Raw genomic sequence first — 20395 nt, 5'->3', positions numbered from 1 at the left:
ATGCTCCATTTTTCCTCATAGGTGCCCCGGTAACCGTCATGCGGAGCCGTGGGTATTTTCCTTTAACACATGTAATAGTATAATGTGTCATACCGACGTATGATGATTATTCCGTGCCGGTAACCGCTTGTAAAAGCATTATATTATATACTTATCCCTGTATTTTGTTCATTTTGCCATGTGCATTATATTATATACCTTTCCCTGTATTTTGTGCATTTTGCCATGTGCATTATATTATATACTTTTCCCTGTATTTTGTGCATTTTGCCATGTGCATTATATTATATACTTTTCCCTGTATTTTGTGCATTTTGCCATGTGCGTTATATTATATTATATTATTTATTACAACCATGTAAAATATATCCCCATAGTTATCCTAAGACTTTACGCTTATTATTTTATTAATATAAATTTTTTTTGTTTGTTTTCCCCCTTCTAAATAAATCTTTGGCGTTCATTCGCCACTGTGTGTATCAAAGCCTGTGAGTTCCACCGACTTGACCCTCGGGTCTCACGCGGTGCGGCTCACAGGTCACGAGGAAAGTGTTCCCCTTTGCTCGTGGGTGGTTTTTGTGACTTAAAAAATCATGAAATCTAACAACCCAAATAATATATTATTACTTGTAAGCTATATCAATTTCATCCAAATAATTGGCACAAAATAAATAATTAATTTCAAATATTTTATTTATTTAAACCCTATATTTTCATCAAGTGTTTAATTATATGTTAAGTATACCTATTACTAATATATTATAATTTTTTAAAGGTGCAAATAAATACATATGTACCTACATAAAACCTATCAAGATTAAAGTATGTAAGTATTAAAAAATGTACAACAAACATAAAAAATAGCAAAGTCTAACTTGATACCTACCTACCTATGTTAAAGTGTGATTATGGACATTTGTAAATAATACTAATGGTGGTAAAAGGTAAGCTATCCTAAACAATAAGCAGTTGAATAATACCTATGTACCTATAATCTATTTAATATGCAATTTTTAAAGTGAATTTGTAATTAGTAATGAAAATAATATATTAATTATTTAAATGATACTTTTACATATTAGTAGGGTAAAAAAGCCACTACTGGAACCACCGCCACCGCCACCACCACCACAGCCACCGCCACCACCACCGCCACCGCCACCGCCACCGCCACCACATCCCACCGCCACAACATCCCACCGCCACCACATCCCACCGCCACCACATCCCACCGCTCCTTGCCCAGCCCTAGGTGCCGCCGTCGGTACACCGCTCCCCGCCCCGCCCCCACATCACACCGCCACCACATCCAACCGCTCCCTGCCCCGCCATAGGTGCCGCCGTCGGACGTGACCTAACCCACGGTATACATATATAAAACACTCATATTAGGTATACTTGATATAGTCTCCCACTACAGAACCGTTTCCCCACTATAAGTTATTATCCTCACCATACTCGAAACAATTAGTTAATAATTCAGTGTATGAACATTCAGTCTTAGTTTTGTTTTAACAGTGTCAAGTCGCGAGTTTTATAACAGTGTTATTATGGGTGGATCAATCAGTGAAATGAATCGGTTGTACAAATATGTTGCGCCTACATCTCCGACTGAACTTATCGATTGCACTAATTTTACAATAGATTTTGAAAACCGTAAATTTTTAAACGTTGGTTTCGATTCAAAAGATGAGTTCAATATCATCGTGCAAATAATGACACCGTCGCGCTATGTAAATATTTCTCCAGACTTCTTGAGGCGTATTTACTCAGTGATGGGCCATGTTTTATCTTACATTCTGGATACTACTGTACGTTATAAAAAAATTATTTTTTTGGAAGATGAATTTGTTTTGCTCACGAGTATGGTATATAAGGGAGATAATGTCTTGGTCATGGAGTCTAAACAAATAGACGGATGTAGAACTATATTAAATCGAAGAGATCTTATGACAATTCAAGATTTAGAGAGCACAATTCTTGAAACCATAACAATGAAAATCGCCATCACACGACCTATTATTTTAAATCAAATCGATCAAATAACCGACTGCCTTAAAACCGATTTTAATGTTGATAAATCAGCGAAACTTGAAGAAGTAGTTTCAATAACAAAAGGAATTCATGCCGAATTAATCACAAGCCATATACCGAAAAACAAACAGAGTTTCATACATCAGATAAAATTACTCGCAACTGAACAGCTGGCAATCAAATGGATGGAAAAGCTGAATAACTCTATAAATGTATGAAAATTTATTTAAATATTTCGATAGTTAAAATTTTCGTATCATGATTACTTATTTTTATTACAGAATAAAACGGAAGCTTTTAACGTTGACATATCGCCACCAAGATACTCAATTTTGTCACCGTCGATTATACATGACGAAAACGATTTATCACAGTCACGGGTAATTTAAAAATTAAAAAAAAATTTTTTTCTCGAGTTAACCGTTATTTTATTTTTAGGGTGCTGACGAGGAAAGGGGGTTTCGAGAATACTTTTCAACACGTTCGAGTTTACCAACGAGGGCACCAATTCGGAAAATCAAACCTATGGTAATACACACATTATTTACTTGATAAACGGATATTGATAAATTTTTATTACAGGCTGTTGACGAGAACGATGGGCCGACTTACTTTAACAGATTTTCACCATCCCCACCATCTTTGTTTGACTAAACAGACGGCAAGTCTCAATCAACTCAGAGGAATACGAAATTAATTTTTTATTTAATAATATCTTATTAATGATGATAATAAATATTCTTTATATCATAACATGTGTGTTATTCATTTCGTTATACATATCCCCACCATAAAGGATAGAGTAGGGATTAATCCCCGCTCCACACGGCAGCACTGCATAAAACGTGTGACACGAGCATAGGACAAGTCAGTCGTAACCCACTCTTCAAGAAGTGACAATTTGTGCGTTTGATCCATCATAATGGCTAGTCAACTTATCGACTGTTCGACTTTTTTCGTGGACGATAATATTTTTATAAATATAGGTCTAGATCCGGATTTTTTGTTAAATTGTGTTGTATGTATTACAAGTAACATGCAATGTGTAAAAATGAGTGTGGACTTATATGAATTGCTTAATGTATTACTTAAAAACATCAATTTTTCACTACCATCACATTTACTGTTAGAGGAGTTTAAATTGATGTCAATCGAAGAATGCAACGGCAACAACATACTGTCAATCAAATGTTTGCTTCAAGACCAGAATGTGCAGTTGACAAAAGGGAATGTTGCAAGGATCTTACAGTTAAGTGGTGCCATCGAAGAAGTTATTCAGATGAAAACAATGTACACACGGGCGACTGCATTGGATCAGGCATGTAAGATTTCAATGTTTCTCGGAAAGGAAATGCCGTTATCTAAAGATACAGCCATAACCGATGTTGAAGATTATTTGAACCGCATCGAAGTTAGGAAACTGAAAGAATGTATTCCAGTCGCAGGTACTTGCTTAATAGCAGATTTGAAAATCAAAGCACTCAAACAATTAGCAAGAGGCTGGTTATCTTATTCGGCAAAAATTGAGGTAATACAAACATATTTTTGCATATTATTTTATACTAAACAAAAACATTTTTTTTTTTTAGCCTGAAGTCAGCAGACCTAAGACAAGAGCATTCGTAGCACGTGAAAGGGAAATAGCAAGCCGTAGATTGAGTTTTGGAAAATAATTCATTATGTAATATTTTATTGTGACTTTGGTACATTAATAAAAAAAAAAAAAAAAAAAAATGTAATATTTTATACTTACATTTTTATTGTGGCTTTGGTCGATGATAATAAAAAACAACGTGATGTTTAAAAAAAGTATTTTTATTTACAAACTATTTACAATTTCCTTACATCACCATTAAAAGGATTATAAGTTATAATTTGATCGTGTAAAATGAGACAATAAACTGCAGTCTTCGCTGGAATGGCTTTGCCTGTTTCGAACTCGATGCGTAAATCAACAGTCGACGATTTTACGTTGTCGTTTTGTCGTGATAAATCTACGACTATGATTGGTACGTATTGTTCAAAAATGGTTTTTGACAGTAGAGGCTCACTATATTCTCTATCGTAGTATGATTTTTGGAAATCTGTATATGCTTTATATAAAATGGCCGTAACGTTGTTTGTGAAATCTGAACGGAAATCTTCGTATGGATACACTTCAGAATTTAGATGTATTTTAAGGTTTTTCAGGTAACAGTGATCGAATCGTCCAGACGGATTAAATAAATTATTTTTTCGATCTGTTTGAAAGCCAATTAATGCAAATCTGGGTTTCTCGAGCAAACTGCTCGATTTAACCGTCCACGAATGAGAAGTGTTCTGAGGGAGAACCGGATATTCGCACAAGTCCCAATTTCTGAACGCACACGAGAGTTGTTTACGAGAGTCTAATACTTTTAATAGTTTTATTTTTTCTTTGTCACTCACCCTGATAACCGGCATCTTCCAAATAATTTTACTCAGCTCAATCACTACTTTTTTGAGTTTTTCTTTATTGTCATTCGCAGTGGTCTCGGAAACGTACAACGCATCAGAGTCCGTAGACGATCTGTTTAAAATGATTTGTTGGTTGCAGTTGAGTAGTATTTTTTTATAATCTTCACAAAATCCTAACAAGTGTTTGAGCGGGATACAACCAGCAAATTTGTTATTTAACGTGAAATTTTTATTTTCACTGACATTCATTTCTACGTCCCAAGCAGCATTTTTTAGATTGTTCAATTCATTCGGTGTGTGTGAGCAAAACTCTTTAAGACTCGATGATATTCCAGGAGATTTTAATTTTTGTATTTCAACACCGTTAATTTCATACCGGATTTCAGAAAACAAAAACGCCAAACCATTATTTGTAAAATTAATTTCGTTCGCATGTGATGCAATATCTGCCGGTATATTTAATTTACCTTCAATATAGAGATAGCTCTCGCAGGGGAGAGTGTAAGCGTCCATATTTTGAATGGATATTCTAATTTCGTCGTTATTGGATAAAGCTGTTGAAGAATAGGGGAGGAAAGAGTGGTACTGCATTTGAGTTATTTTGCATTCATCTTCATATCCGCCGGCCACGTCCAAATACATGTCATCCATGATTATAGAACTTTTAAAGACCGTAGAAATGATAGATTGTTCTTTGTTAGTTTCTTTACAATCGGCGTACGTCTCGACGTATTAATCTTGTTAGTAGAACTGTAGCGACTCTTGATAGCATTTCTTTTTATATAGCTGTTGAACTTAATAGCCATTTTAATGTTTAATTTGTATACGAACTGTGATTGGCTCCCCTCTTAAATTGATCAAATTATTATCTTGATCTCTTAGTTCTATATTCACTTTACTTATAGACGAAGAATTAAGCCGGTAGAAAACTAAATGTTTTGGGACTTCTATGATTTTATGTCCAGGCGGCGAAGAAGGGAAAAACTCGTGTATAGTCTGGCTCGGTATACCATTACTGAATGAACCAGAAATTAGATTGCAATCTATTTTTATACAGTTAACTTTCATTATGTTGACTATCCGTTCAGATTCGTGTAGTGTCTTGGCAGAATAAACTTTATTCTCAAACCCTAATATTTTCGATATATTATGTTCAATAGTGAAATCAACATCATGACTACACGTCATGGAGCATTTCAATGTGCTACCATCGGCCTTGAGTTGAAACAAAGTAACATGATTCGGTAATAGTTTTTGAATCATCGACTCCAAGTTAATTATTTCGTACGATCCCGTAGTCACAGTCACACATTTTCCGAGTGAATCGTGAAAACCTATTGTATTGCAATCCGGTTCTACGTTTGGTATAGAATTATGTGTTTGCAGGCTTAAAAGACACAGCTGAGAGGTATTTTGTACTTCTAACGGCGGGAAAATATCACAAGACATTTCGCTGGAATTACCGTTTAATGTTATCGTGTACATGATAAAAATTTCAAACACAAATGACCACAATTATATGTGTTATAACGTTGATGCCTAGTGTAATTATATTGTATTTTACATCCGCTGAGGTACGATTGTAGTTCCAGTGGTGGTGGTAGATTTCCAAAACTGTCGTAATATTCTACTTGTTTTCCGATTTTCTTATACGCTACCCAATGAGTTCCGGTACTTTTTTCAACGTCCAAATTGATTACAGCCGATTCTTTATGCTTAGCACGTTTAGGTAACCTATCTCTGGAAAACATTCCGATGAAATGAGGTATTTTCATTATGTGCGCGTGTTTTATAATTTCATAATCGTACAAAGCTCTTTTGGGTAACGTAGTAATTAGTTTTTTTTTCCTTTTTACGGTTTTCTTCACAGATTTATGGACTCCCTTTCTTTTATACGAACTACCTCCTTGTGAAGAGAGATATAGTCCTTTACCTTTCTCGATCTTATACGAGCCACCTTTATTAGGGGCGAGGTATAAACCTCTGCCCAAATGTGTAGGTTCATTTCTATTGAATTCGCTAACGGTCTTTACGACGTTAGCAATACCCCCCGTCAGCGCTCCGAGTGCGGATAAACCGGCAAAAATTGGTATCAGTGGTAACATTCCTCCAGTTTTCGGTAAAGGTATAACACGAGGTACCCGAGCTTTCTTGCTGTTTTTAAGAAATATTTTTTTAGCTGCCACAAAACATTTTTTTGTTAATTTCATCATGTTTTTTTCTTTCATATTTTTTTTAAATACATTTTTAGCTGCCTTGACTGCTGCGTTGAATCCACATCCAGCACCCATTTTTCGTTTTGCCTTCATGCCAGTAGTGACCAACCACGCTGCTGCCTTTTCTTTTAAATTAGAGTCTTTTGACTTGAATCTATTCCAAGCCTGGTTTTCTAATATATAATCTGCTTTTTGAAGATCAGTCAAAGAGTTGCTGTGATCATAAGCGATATCGTGTTCTTTACACAACGAGTCTAGGGGGTTGATACCTTTATCGCCGCGATCTAATCGTTTTTTCAATTTTGTACCTGGGCCGCAGTACTGATAACCTAAAATTATGAGTCGATTATATTGAATGTTATGTGTGTTGTGTGGTTTATAATTACCCGGTAAATGAAGTTCAAATGGTAATTTGTTTATAAGAGTGTTCACGATACCTCCGCCTTTATTCTTGTTTGTTTCTTCGAACGGGTGACATCGTGTAATGATTAGATTACAGAGATTACCCAAGTATTTATAATGAAGTTTGTAGATCAAGAAATAAAACTCACAGTGGAAAATGACCCGCCTACGAGTCTCCAATCGAGGCATGGGAAGCTTTTACCGAATACTTGTCGTGCTTTAGTTGTCGGGCCTTCCGGATGCGGCAGGTCAAATTTGATTTATGCTTTATTGACTAACATCAATGGTATACGTTTTCACAACGTTTATATATATTCGAAAACACTCGATCAACCTAAATATAAAATGCTTTGTGAAATTTTAAAAGATGTAGAGGGCGTTCAGTTATTCACTTTTCACGAAAACGACGAGGTTATCCCACCAGAAAAAGCATTACCAGATTCTGTTTTTATATTTGACGATATTTTATGTGAAAATCAAAATATCGTACGTTCTTACTACACGCGTTGTAGACACAACAATATCGACGTGTTCTATCTAGCACAATCATTCGCTCGCATACCCAAACAACTTATTCGAGATAATAGCAACATGATTATATTATTCAAGCAAGACGAGACTAATTTAAAACACGTTTATATGGAACACTGTTCGGGTGATATGAACTATTCTGAATTTAAAGAGTTTTGTACTTTGTGTTGGAGTAGGGGGAGATTTAATTTCGTCGTGATAAGTAAAGACTGTGAACGTGACAACGGACGGTATCGACACGGTTTCGACACATTTGTCGTTGTATAAAACAATGTAGTTCATTCTCAACCATGGAAGACAGAAGTGCAGTGTTGAACGAATTAGTTATTGCCAAGAAAAACATTAAACGTAAATTTGAAGCATTGAAAAGAGGTGAAGCTGATATTCAATCTTATGTAACGCAAACATTTAAACCAATAATCGAACCGTTGAACAAATTACAAAATTCCGAAGCCGGTAATAATGAAATTATAGCTGAAGGTACCCCATATATAGCATCCGATAGCCAGTCTGAAATTTTTCGTACATTAGAAGAAGAGGAAAAAGATAAAATATATGGTCCAAAAAAATATTCTAATGGAAAAAGCAAGTTAGGTCAAGAAGAAGTAAAATTCAAAAACAACGCAATAATTATCAAAGATACGTCTTATCAGCTAACGCCTGGACTTGTTGAGTTATTATGTTTCAGATATCCAATGCAATATACTGATAATGATTTAAAAACATATAAAGAAATACTAATACAAACTTCAGCACATTTGACACAGGACGGTGCAAAAATTAAGAAAGGTGGTACAAAATATACACAAATTATTCGCAAGCTATTTCCATCGGGAATGGGTGTGAAATTACAAACACATAATTTAGTATATTGGAATGACCCAAATGAGCTGGTTGATAGGTTGCGACTTCTTTTAGCCTCTCAATCTGCTGGAAACACTGGGGTTTCAAACGAAATATTATCTATTTTTGAAGAACTGTACGAATCTGGTATAACAAGGAAAATACCAAATGTATAAACGCAACATAGCTATCGAACTTCACAGACCGGCTAGGAAAAATTATACGAGGCGAAGAGTAAATGTGTATGGAAAAAACGATTTGTGGCAGGCTGACTTGGTCGAGATGATTCCACTTTCAAAGAAAAACAAAGGATATAATTATATTCTCTGTGTGATTGATTGTTTTACGAAATTCGCCTGGGCCGTACCATTGAAAACAAAAACAGGGTGTGAAGTGACCAAAGCCATGTCTACAATACTTGTAGATAGGTCGCCCAAACTGTTGCAGGTAGATAATGGCAAAGAATTTTATAATTCAAAGTTTGACATGTTAATGACTAAGCATAATATAAAAAAGTATAGCACATATTCCACGACAAAAGCCTGTTTTGTGGAAAGGTTTAATCGAACTTTAAAAACAAACATGTATAGAGAATTTACTGCTCTGGGTTCACAAGAATGGATATCAATTTTACCTGACCTAATCAATAATTACAACAATGCGAAACACAGAACGATTGAGATGACACCATTGCAGGCAGACGAAAATCCTTCACTAGTTACTTTGAAACAACGTACAATCACTAATAGAAAAGTAAAATTTCATGTCGGCGATAAAGTTCGAATAAGCATTCACAAAGGAGTTTTCACAAAAGGGTATTTACCCAATTGGTCAACAGAAATATTTACAATAGTAAAAATAAATAAAACAATACCACCAACTTATCAGTTACACGATTATAATGATGGCCCAATAGCCGGCTGTTTTTACACCGAAGAATTATCTAAAACCAATTATCCAAATGATTATTTAATTGAAAAAATTGTACGAAAGAAGGGGGACCAGATATATGTTGATAAGTTTATAAATAAAGAAAAAAAAATATATAATGAAGACTCCGTGTTTTTATTTGTTGTAGGCTCTCCATCATATTGAGTAAAACATATAATTAAATTATTATTTAATGATATATATTATATAGCTCAAGTCACTCGATTCTGTAATGACCATGAGCTAATGTGTTAATTCCATCTTCGAGCACATACCGTTTGTCGTCATAAGAATTCAGTGCGAGCTTTTTAGATAAGATAGTATGGATTCTATGTTTATATGATCGTATAGAATACATTTCTCTGAATGGATCTTGACCGATTTCATTAAATAGGCATTTCTTATGGTCTTCTAACGTCAAGTTATTTTTAATTACATGTTTTTTGACACCCTTGGCTTTGATTGTCTCTAAACCAGACACTGAAAAGGCATACGATTTAGCTCTAAGAGCTACAAACTCATCAATGAATTCCCCTTCAACTTCATCGGTGAACATCCCGGGAACCTTTTTTCTTTCTTCTCGATAGCATGGGTGATGTTTTGGTAAATTCGACGTGTCCATGCGATGTAATATATCGGGATTGGATGCGAGGTCATTGTAATAATCGTTTGTTACAACATCATATACGAATGAGTCTGAAAAAATTAATAATGTAATTGAATATTTAGTATTTATATACAAAGAATAAAAATACCTGTGTCCATGTACATTAAAGAAATATTATTCTTGTAATGTTTTTTCATGACATTATAATGGAAGTCGTACATTAGAGTTTTTGAAATATCTAATATAGCCATCCCGCATGCAATAGGTTTGTCAAATGTTATTTCTATGTTCTTCAGGTGTACAGCACACAAATTTTCACTATATATTGTGACGTCCTTAAACGTAGGTTTGTTAACAAGTTTTTGCATCCTCAAGGCGTCAGTGACGAGTTCAATTTTTTTGCGATTGCGTTTAGATTCCATCGTTTTTCCAAATATCTATAAAAATAAATAAATAAATCATTACATATTAATAATAATAATAATAATTAGTTCTATCTTAACTTACGGCATTATTCATATGCTTAAAAAAATTTTCCTCGAATTTATTTTTTGCATTTTTTCTCATTTCTGTGTTCTTATCTATATACGGTGCAAGCCAAGCAGTTTGATTAAATTGTACGACTCTGTGTACCTTATCCACTACTAGTCCCGCCGAAATTGACTGTTTGAGTGCCATATAATGAACAACATAATGTTTCTTGACGTGGAACGTCGCAAATAATTTTGTAACATTGCTGCCATCAGGTTTTGTTCTTTCCGGTAAATAAGGTAAATCATTGTGCTCATCGTGCAAAGTATCGGGATATGACACATCAACATCGAAGATCAAACCCATATTTGAATTTTCATCCAGTTGTTCTAACAATGATAACGCCGAATTAACGTCGCCTTCATACCATTTAAAATTATTTAAAGGTAATTTTTTCTTCATAGACCACCCGTACAAATTGCATGCATCAATGTATATAATGTAATTATGTTCTTTATTGGAATCGTAACTGGTTGCGTCAGGATGATTAGCCTTTGAATATCGTTTGCTAGCCTGCGTCATTCCACCCCTGATTCCTTTCTCCACCGCGAGCAACATCGTATAATCAGATATTAACTCAATCTCGACTTTAGTATGTTTTAACATACATGCAAAAGAAAACCCTGGGGCAGTGTAATAATAAGCCGGGTCGAGGCCGTAAATTTTAAAACATAAATTTCTAAAATTTTGAAACACATCTGCCAGTATGAGGGTGCAAATTTTAAATACAAGTCACTGTATTCACCCAGATTTTTACACTTAAATTTATCCCATACTTTAAGTGCATGTTCATAATCTTCGTCTGGAATGTGCTCATCCTGAAGCGAGGAATAAAATGTATGTTTGGCCGGAAGAGATGTTTCGTTTAGTTTGCCCCAATCGCTCAAATATTCATAAGGAAAACAACCTTTTCGCGTTGTTAATGGTAATTCATCTTTTGTGAATACTTTCGACGTTTCATTAAATTTGTCTTGACCTGCCGCAACTAAATCATTTGCCAAGCTGGACAAACTCGAGCTCATAAACCTCAACGAATCTATAAATCTAATACTAAACCGGTTATTAATATGTTTTGTGAATGAAATATACTTCTCCTCGCTGTTGGGGATGACTGAAATTTTTTTATTGTCAAACCAAAGTTGTCGAACGATAAAATGTGCATCGTAATTTGATAAATTATGAAACACACATGCCACAAAGTCCGGACGCTTCAGTTTAAGGTTGCACGAACTGCACAATGTACACCTAAACTTCCCAGTTAAGTGACAATGATCTTCAACTTTAGTGACATCGTTTAAAACAAACGATTTATCGCACACCTGACATTTTGTTGCTTTAGAGTGTTTTAAAATGTCTTCCGCTGTCATCTTGATACTTATATTTGTACATAAAAGCATATCAATTCGATTTGCAATTTCGGTTACATCTTTCACGAATCGCAGAGCTATCGAATCGTAACTCGTATTTTCATTTCCTCTATAAACAATAGGTTTCCTAGGTATTTTAAATTTTTTCAACAGCGCTTCAGGAACGTTATTTGATACTACATGTATACAATAACTCATACAATTATGGTTTTGAATAAGCTTAGTGTTAGGACCTGCATTAGCATTATTTTTTTCTAGTATACTTTCAAAATCAGCGAATATTATGAACGGGTGGAACTGAGTATGTTCCACTTTATCAAACTTGACTTTTGTGTTAGGTGTTGGCATAATCGGCGAAATTGATTCATGATCCCCGCAGAATTGCTTGTGGTAACGCAGGCCCTCAATAGCGGTTTTTGCTGGTGTGTTGTTAAATTTAGATAAACATCTTTTGCAATACTCCGAATAATGTTTGTTTGACGTCATTTGATTATTAATAAGTCTCGAAAAATTGGTTATCAAACAGAAGTGATGTTTCGTGTTATTAGATATTAATAGCAAATCGTAGTGGTTATATTTTTCCGTAGATGTTAAGGGGATATACGATAGTCATATCAGGTTTATTTGATGCATGTTTGTTCTGTATTGTTCGGGATCCGTTTTTTAATCCGTAAACATTAACTGAAACTGTCGGATTGAATTTTTCAAATTGTTTCTTTATGTCTTTATAGTTTACCGGATAAATTAAATGAGAAAAATCGTAGAGGTTTTCGAGATCGTCGTAATGTTTTCCTACTCTATGAGCAATGTGTTGATTGACATGTCTAGATAGAATTGAATATTTGAAACACATGTCATCGCTGTTTTGACAATTAATCACACACTTTTTTAATTTTATGTCATTCGGAAGTTGTATGTATGACGACCCTCTTAACGGAATATATTTATAGACACCTACTAGCAGCCCATCAATAGATTTAAGTGTAAGTCCACTGCCTTTTGACTTATACACTTCCTGTTCCTCCAGTAATTTATTATAATCTTGTTCTATTTGTTTGTGAATATCATTAGCCAGAAAAAATTCTTTTGCCGCAGATTTGAAAGCCCTGTTTTCATCAGATTCGGGAATTTTAGGATTGTGGTATGTCGCTTCCAATTTCAGATTGTATTTTATTTCGCCGTCAAAACTGTTAATTAACTGGATTAAATGTGGTTTAGTGTTATTTAAAAATGTTTTATAATTTAATAATTGGGTGTCGAAATTTCTTGTATAATATTCTCTGCATATCTCGTTTAAAGAAGAATTGATTAAATTAAAACCGCCTTGTAAAACTTCTAATAATCTACGACGTTTTGTTCTTATATTGTAGGTCGATGTTTCGGAATTATTAACTACATAAAAAAAAAAAATATATATAAGTATAATATTAAAACTAAAAAGTTATAACTATAAATACCATCGTATCTCGATTGTTCAGCCACTGGACGCTTATGATTTCGCCTGGGTGTACCTAAAATAATTAATTGAATAAACGGGTCATATAACTAAAGATAATATTATACATACATACATTGGTTCGAAGAGCCAGGTGGTATATCCTCGACGTAAATATTATCAGATATTTCAATCATTCTAGACCGATCTGAAAAAACAAACAAATAAATATTGTCATAAAATTATAATATGTATCGTACTTTCAAATAATCCACTTTTTTCGGCCCTATCCAACGCTTCAAGACATATATCATCGTTGCCGTCATCAAACCCGTTGTTATCATCTATGTTAAAAATTTTAATTTAGTATAAGATCAAAACATTTGATATATACATACTTTCACTCAGTCCATTTTTTTCGGTCTCATCTAACACTGCAATACAAAAATCATCATCATCTTCAAAGGTTGTATCATCTGTAAAATATAAATTATGTAAATTATTTAACTATAAATATGTATATAAATCATACTTGTAGTTGTAGCTGAAGTTGTAATTGGCTGTGCATTACTTGTAGCTGTAGTTGTAATAGTCTGTGCATTACTGTTTAAAATACCTAAAATGGAACAATACTGTTATTTCAAACGCGAATTAAATACTACTATCATGTACGTAGGGTTGTATATACTAAACCCCTTTTAACGCTCGGATAGCATATTTTATTATACGAGTATTAATTTATTAAGTGAAAAATAAAAAATCAGTGTTATATGGTTGGAATATAGCGCGCGAGCGCGCGCACACACACACACGCTCGCGAGCGGTTGAAAATAATATAAGCATAGTGATAAAAATAATATTTTCACCGATAGAATCCTAATATTGTATAAAATTTACTCACCGTGAATACTTTTCATGTGTCGTTGGAGAGAATCGTTTCCAGTAAAATTATTTAGACAAATAGTACACTTAAATTGTTTAGTACTACTATGGTACTTTACATGCCTGAACAAAGCATCTTTCCGCGAGAAAACAGAAACACATTGATCACATTTAAACATTTTGAATTATTATTTCAATAAACACACCAGAGCGATATCACTGTGAAAACAGTACTAAATCAGTGATACTGTACAATACCCGTATATAACGAAGAGAGAGAAAAAAAAAATACGTCAGCATTCTCGTATTACCAGAAAAAAAAAAAAAAATGCTTAATAGTGTTTTAATTTTTCATGAAACGTAATAGGTACTTATTATAAATCTCAGTGTAGCCTTGTCTCTCAGAATTGGTGCTTATAACCTCCAGTGTTTCATAATGTCTAATCAACTTATTGACTGTTCAACCTTTTTCTTGGATGACAACGTGTTTTTAAATATAGGGATCGATCCAGCCTCTTTAATGAATTGTGTTGTTCATATTAACGTAAATTCTCAACGCGTGAAAATGAGTACCGAATTTTTTGAATCGCTTATACCTGTTCTCGAGAAGAAAACGTTCATGGAGTCAAAGTATCTTCATTCAGACGAAAACAAGGTCGTGTCGGTAGTCAAATGCCGTGTATCCAACTATTTTTCAATTAAATGCATACTCGATGACCAGTGTATTCAGCTGAGTGAAGAAAATGTATCTCGTTTATTGCACATAAAGGACAACATACAAGAAGTAATTAATACAAAAATAAATGAAATACGGGGTAAAGTATTACTACAGGCATGTGAAATTTGTGGAGCTCTCGGAACTTTAATGCCAATACCCAAGAATACCAAATTAGATGTATTGACAGACTATTTGCTGCACATCGATCCGGCGACAATCAGTGACGCTATACCAACAAGAAAGCCGTGTTTTGTAGCCCAACTGACACTTAATGCAACTGAACAGCTGGCAAGGGGATGGTTAAGAGCATCAGCCTTACCGGAGTAGTTTTATCCTGATGTCTACAGACCAAAGGCAATCATATCAAAAGAGAAATATAAATCAAGCCGTAGATTAAGTTTTTTTTTTAACTTGTATTATATAATATTTGAAAAAATAAAAAAAATTCATTAAAATATCATTTATTATTACAAATCTTCATCCGATGATATGTTTGGAGAAAACACTTCTGACATTTCTTCGTCGTCACTACTATAAATAATTTAGATGTTAGAAAAAAAAAAATATTATAATAATATAAAACTCACGAAATAAAAAAAATGTTGTTGTTGTGTATTTTCTGTTTGGGCATTAGCGTCGGCTATAATCTGCTCTATCATCCAGAAAACATGGTCTAAATCGATTGGTGGTGGCGGTATGATTGGTTCAATACTAAACATCAAATATGGTTAATGAAATAATAGTAATAATAATAACAATGATAATATTAAACTTACGGCTGAAATAAGAAAGGAATATTGAATTCATTTTGAGGACGATTGCGACGATCGAATCCTAGTGTATTTATGAAAAAATTTAAAAATATCACTTTGAAATTAAACATCTTTTAATAACACAAAACCTTTTTAGTACAAATTACGACTTATACTGATTTAATAAGATAATGTTTCATTATTTTTAATTCATATTGAAATGGGAGGGATTTTAAGTGTTGGATATTAAAAAAAAAAAAATGATAGCAGCTTCTTTGTCTACCTGGTGCACGTGTCGAATTGCAATTTTGAGTGTGCGAAAACATCTCGGTGGCATACTGTCACCCACACAAAGTCACAAATGCCTGCACACAATGCTGGCATGGACTTTGTGTCACCCACACACACACACACACACACACACACACACACACACACACACACACACACACACACACACACACACACACCCACACACACACCCCGTGTAATAAAATAATGTAGACAAACATAGTCACTACAGTCATGTTAATCGAATCCACGGTACTGAGTATATGCATCATTTGCGTTCATCGTGAATACTTTTCGTGTGCCTAATAATTTTTTATACACATTAAAAAATTTCAACGTTTCCAAGATTTTTTTTAAAATGTCGTACAACAGTCAAGCATCTGATATAAACACACCTAACGTTTCAGTGGGCTTCATTGACTTTTTAGCGAATGGAGAGTTTGATGAAATGGCAAGTTTATTTATACATACGATATTATATATCTATATAAATCTATGTATATTTTTTAGCTATCAAATACACCGAGACGTGTGTTTTATGAACATTTATTAAGCCAGGAAGACAATATTTCTGTTGCCGAAGTTAGTATGACAAAATATTATTGTAGTACTTACCAACTTTATATTATGCTGTTTTAGGTTAGAAACGACGCTAGGCATAAATCTGACGATTGTGTTGGCCAACAACACCGACGGCGGCACCTATGGCTGGGCAAGGAGCGGTGGGATGTGGTGGCGGTGGGATGTGGTGGCGGTGGCGGTGGCGGTGGGATGTGGTGGTGGTGGGATGTGGTGGCGGTGTGATGTGGGGGCGGGGCGGGGAGCGGTGTACCGACGGCGGCACCTATGGCTGGGCAAGGAGCGGTGGGATGTGGTAGTGGTGGGATGTGGTGGCGGTGGGATGTTGTGGTGGTGGGATGTGGTGGCGGTGGGATGTGGTGGTGGCGGTGGCGGTGGCTGTGGTGGTGGTGGCGGTGGCGGTGGTTCCAGTAGTGGCTTTTTTACCCTACTCATATTATTTATATTTATTTATTTTTTTATAAAGATTTAACTAATATCTACACAATAATAGTTTTATTTATTTTTATATTTTTTATATTTTATATTTTTTATATTTTATATATGCTTAATTTATTCAAATAATTGGCACGAATTAAATAACTGATATAATTCTATGATAATAATATTATTATTGATTATATAAACTATTTGGCGGCATTTTCAAATAAACCAATCGTAGAGCTTGATTTTAATATAGGTGCCGAGCTCATGTACAGAATGCTTATATTATGCTAGCGGTACTCGCAGTGGCGTATTTACGGGGGGGGGGGGGTCCAGGGGTATTGGACCCCCCCCCCTAGAACTTCTCCAAAAAAAAAAAAAAACTAAAACTCTTACATATTCGCAGAACCCGATTTACGTAGGCGCGCGCAGTCACGCGGACATTGTATTTTCCCGTGAACAAAATATTATATAAATATACATATATACATTTATAGTAATGTTATTCTGACGACAGTTTCCAAGTTACGGCTTAATACAAAGTACGATAATATAGTGCGAAGTAATAGGTATTAAGTATGGGTATCTTTGAAATATAAACTTTATCGCACAGAAAAACTGATAATTGATGGATTTATGTGTATAGCGATTAGCAATAGTTGTGTAGCAAATAGCCATATACGATATACGGATATAGATATAATAAAATATAAATTAGTGGCTTTTTATCTTTTATAAGATATTACACATTTTCAATTAGTCTCATTTTGCCTTCAACAGCTACACGAATACGAGTAACGAATGAACCAGTGAACAAGTTTATTGTATTTTTTTATTGTATTAAGTAAGTACATAATATATTTCTTTTATTATGTCTCAGCAAATTTCGTTAAGCCAATTTTTTAAAAAATCCAACAATACAAATGTTCTGCAATTTGACCATCACAAATCTTTAGTTTCCGTAACTTCTCCAAATAAACGACCAATTTCACCAAATATAGATAATAATGTCAAACGTACCAAACTGTCAAAACAATCTGATAATACTGAAACAGAAAATGAACATAATTTTGACAATTTTGATATTGGATTTTATTTTAACCACTCGTTAACAGATGTAGAGAAAGAAGAAGTTCTTAAAAAAATTTGGAAGCCAGAACCTACTTTTGAATTTCCTAATACTGTGATATTCATTGGCAAAGACAAACGATCCAAAAATTTAAAATTTCAATACAGATGGTTGCATACTTTTCCGTGGTTAGCGTACTCCGCAAAATTAGATGGTGCATTTTGTACGTTTTGTGTAGCGTTTGCTAAATCAGGAGCTGGCATAAATTCTCAAACACTAGGCGCTTTGGTTAGAAAACCTTTTAAAAATTGGAAACATGCAATGGAAACGTTTAAAAATCATGTAACACTTCAGTATCACAAACAATCCGTCTTTGATGCAGATCATTTCATAGATATAAAAAAAAACGTACATTTATCTATTGAAAATCATTTAGACACTGCTAGGGCACGTCAAATTTTTGAAAATAGAAAAAACATTTCACCTGTTATTGAAACAATTATTTTATGCGGTCGACAAAATATACCTGTACGAGGTCATCGGGATTTCGGAAAATTAACCGTTGATGATTATGATGTTAACGATGGAAATTTTCGTAATTTATTACGCTTTAGAGCTCGCGGTGATGCTTCGCTCAAAATACACCTTGAAAGTTCTGGTACTATAAAGTATACAAGCCCTATTAGTCAAAATGCTATAATTGATTCGTGCAATTCAATTTTACTCAATAAAATAGTAGCCAGAGTAAATGAAGCGAAATGTTTTACAGTTCTTGTCGACGAAACTGCAGATATAGCCAGTCTCGAACAACTGTCTATTTGCGTTCGGTATATTGATTTAAAATCCCATGAATTACACGAAGATTTTCTACAATTTGTTCCAACCACTGATGCATCTGGAAAAGATTTATCAAGACTTATACTTGACAATCTCAAAGAGTTTGGTATAGATACAAAATATCTTCGGGGTCAGGGGTATGACGGTGCAGCCGCGATGGCTGGGAAATATAATGGAGTTCAAGCTTATGTAAAAAAAGAACACCCTTTAGCTTTATATGTACATTGCTCTGCTCATTCCTTGAATCTTGCTGTATCGGTATCATGTAACGTTTTCCAAATACGGAACTGTATGGGAACGATAGTAAAATTGAGAGACTTTTTTGTGTTTCCGAAACGAAAATCTGTACTTTCGAAAGCTATTGAAATATCAGAAAATAATATTTCTAAAAAATCATTGAAGAGAAATTGTGAAACTAGGTGGATTGAACGATATCATTCAGTTAGTGATTTTTTAGAACTGTTTGAATGTGTAGAAGAAGCTCTTGAAGAGATTTGCGAGTGGGATCATACAGACACGTCAAATCAAGCTAGCGCTTTTCGAAATTCAATTCTCCAACCAGAATTTATAATTTCAAAAGTATTTGGATTTGGTCTTCCACTATCAAAAAAGTTTCAACAAATTAATATTGATTTAAAATTGGCCATGGATTTAGCTAAAAATACTTTGCTCGAGTTAGAAGATTATAAAAAACACGCTCAGAAAAATTTTGAAGACATTTTTTTAGCTGCCAAAAAAATTGCTGACAAGTTCAATGTGACAATGAAAATTCTGATAATTAACAAAAGACAATTACATAGAATAAACATACAAACTAATAATCCTGAGGAATATTTTCGCATATCGGTTTTTATTCCATACTTAGATTCTTTTATAAGCCAATTAAAATCTAGATTCCTTAATCATATTGATATTTTGTCAAGTTTTCACTCTCTTTTTGACGAGAATTCTACAAAAGAAGAATTCAAAAATTTGGCTGAATTTTACGAAGAAGATTTAAATGGTAATAATTCAATAATAGAAGAGTTCCAACTGTGGCAAAGGAAACTTAAAAAATTGGAAATAAAACCAAAAAATTAAATTGATGCACTGAAGTTATGTAATGCAAACATATATCCAGGAGTTAATAAGTTATTTCAAATTTTATCTACACTTCCTATATCTACGGCTTCAAACGAACGGACTTTTTCATCACTAAAAAGAATTAAAACATATCTGCGAAATACAATATCTGAGGTAATAAAATATTATTAAGATTTAAGACATTTTAATTTTAAAACTAATATTTGTGGTTATTTTATTTTAGAAAAGACTAAATGGATTGGCCATGTTAAACATTCACAGGGAAGTTGAAATTACTGTTGATGAAGTAATAGAGGAGTTGGCAAAAAAATCGAGACGACTGGAATTTATTTTATAACATATCAATACTTCATATAGTATAGTGCTAATTATAATATATATATATTTATATAATATTACATAAGACTGTACGATTATATATTTTGTTCA

General features: G+C 33.9%; 5 protein-coding genes and 1 pseudogene across 5 annotated transcripts; 4 read left to right on the top strand and 2 right to left on the bottom strand.

The window, feature by feature from the left end:
- The first annotated feature begins 1350 nt into the window (after positions 1–1350).
- On the top strand, positions 1351–2787 carry LOC149059300 (uncharacterized). The gene is made up of 4 exons (XM_089216386.1): positions 1351–2246; positions 2316–2414; positions 2473–2562; positions 2617–2787. The coding sequence occupies exons 1-4, from the start codon at positions 1551–1553 to the stop codon at positions 2686–2688; spliced, it is 957 nt and encodes a 318-aa protein (XP_089072512.1). The 5' UTR covers positions 1351–1550; the 3' UTR covers positions 2689–2787.
- A 169-nt stretch (positions 2788–2956) lies between these two features.
- On the top strand, positions 2957–3773 carry LOC149059299 (uncharacterized). The gene is made up of 2 exons (XM_089216744.1): positions 2957–3562; positions 3624–3773. Exons 1-2 carry the CDS (start codon positions 2957–2959, stop codon positions 3705–3707), a joined length of 690 nt encoding a protein of 229 aa, XP_089072870.1. The 3' UTR covers positions 3708–3773.
- A 91-nt stretch (positions 3774–3864) lies between these two features.
- LOC149059298 (uncharacterized) lies at positions 3865–5121 on the bottom strand. The gene has a single exon (XM_089223432.1). The coding sequence runs from the start codon at positions 5119–5121 to the stop codon at positions 3865–3867; it is 1257 nt and encodes a 418-aa protein (XP_089079558.1).
- A 4488-nt stretch (positions 5122–9609) lies between these two features.
- LOC149059297 (uncharacterized) lies at positions 9610–10790 on the bottom strand. The gene is made up of 3 exons (XM_089217244.1): positions 10507–10790; positions 10148–10436; positions 9610–10088 (listed from the first exon to the last, which is right to left on the bottom strand). The coding sequence occupies exons 1-3, from the start codon at positions 10675–10677 to the stop codon at positions 9610–9612; spliced, it is 939 nt and encodes a 312-aa protein (XP_089073370.1). The 5' UTR covers positions 10678–10790.
- Positions 10791–16333: 5543 nt separating this feature from the next.
- LOC149059296 (uncharacterized) lies at positions 16334–17775 on the top strand. The gene is made up of 4 exons (XM_089223423.1): positions 16334–16426; positions 16486–16557; positions 16615–16720; positions 17717–17775. The coding sequence occupies exons 1-4, from the start codon at positions 16334–16336 to the stop codon at positions 17773–17775; spliced, it is 330 nt and encodes a 109-aa protein (XP_089079549.1).
- Positions 17776–17848: 73 nt separating this feature from the next.
- LOC107172702 (52 kDa repressor of the inhibitor of the protein kinase-like) lies at positions 17849–20303 on the top strand (annotated as a pseudogene).
- The last annotated feature ends 92 nt before the right edge of the window (positions 20304–20395 follow it).

This window comes from Diuraphis noxia, unplaced genomic scaffold, assembly GCF_037042655.1.
Source record: "Diuraphis noxia isolate RWA-SAM2 unplaced genomic scaffold, SU_Dnox_SAM2 contig0001, whole genome shotgun sequence".
Lineage (NCBI taxonomy): Eukaryota > Metazoa > Arthropoda > Insecta > Hemiptera > Aphididae > Diuraphis > Diuraphis noxia.
Note: the sequence above shows the minus strand (reverse complement) of the source record. Positions and strands in the feature narration are given on the sequence as shown.

What these genes read in the sequence shown, in the direction of transcription:
- LOC149059300 (XM_089216386.1), top strand. Translation starts at nt 1,551, where the DNA reads ATGGGTGGATCAATCAGTGAAATGAATCGGTTGTACAAATATGTTGCG. An exon ending in ACGATTTATCACAGTCACGG is followed by an intron (nt 2,415 to 2,472) that starts GTAATTTAAAAA and finishes TTTTATTTTTAG; the next exon opens with GGTGCTGACGAGGAAAGGGG. An exon ending in TTCGGAAAATCAAACCTATG is followed by an intron (nt 2,563 to 2,616) that starts GTAATACACACA and finishes TTTTTATTACAG; the next exon opens with GCTGTTGACGAGAACGATGG.
- LOC149059299 (XM_089216744.1), top strand. Translation starts at nt 2,957, where the DNA reads ATGGCTAGTCAACTTATCGACTGTTCGACTTTTTTCGTGGACGATAAT. An exon ending in CTTATTCGGCAAAAATTGAG is followed by an intron (nt 3,563 to 3,623) that starts GTAATACAAACA and finishes TTTTTTTTTTAG; the next exon opens with CCTGAAGTCAGCAGACCTAA.
- LOC149059298 (XM_089223432.1), bottom strand. Translation starts at nt 5,121, where the DNA reads ATGGATGACATGTATTTGGACGTGGCCGGCGGATATGAAGATGAATGC.
- LOC149059297 (XM_089217244.1), bottom strand. Translation starts at nt 10,677, where the DNA reads ATGGCACTCAAACAGTCAATTTCGGCGGGACTAGTAGTGGATAAGGTA. An exon ending in TTAAGCATATGAATAATGCC is followed by an intron (nt 10,437 to 10,506) that starts GTAAGTTAAGAT and finishes TTATTTTTATAG; the next exon opens with ATATTTGGAAAAACGATGGA. An exon ending in TTTAATGTACATGGACACAG is followed by an intron (nt 10,089 to 10,147) that starts GTATTTTTATTC and finishes TAATTTTTTCAG; the next exon opens with ACTCATTCGTATATGATGTT.
- LOC149059296 (XM_089223423.1), top strand. Translation starts at nt 16,334, where the DNA reads ATGTCGTACAACAGTCAAGCATCTGATATAAACACACCTAACGTTTCA. An exon ending in ATGGAGAGTTTGATGAAATG is followed by an intron (nt 16,427 to 16,485) that starts GCAAGTTTATTT and finishes TATATTTTTTAG; the next exon opens with CTATCAAATACACCGAGACG. An exon ending in ACAATATTTCTGTTGCCGAA is followed by an intron (nt 16,558 to 16,614) that starts GTTAGTATGACA and finishes ATGCTGTTTTAG; the next exon opens with GTTAGAAACGACGCTAGGCA.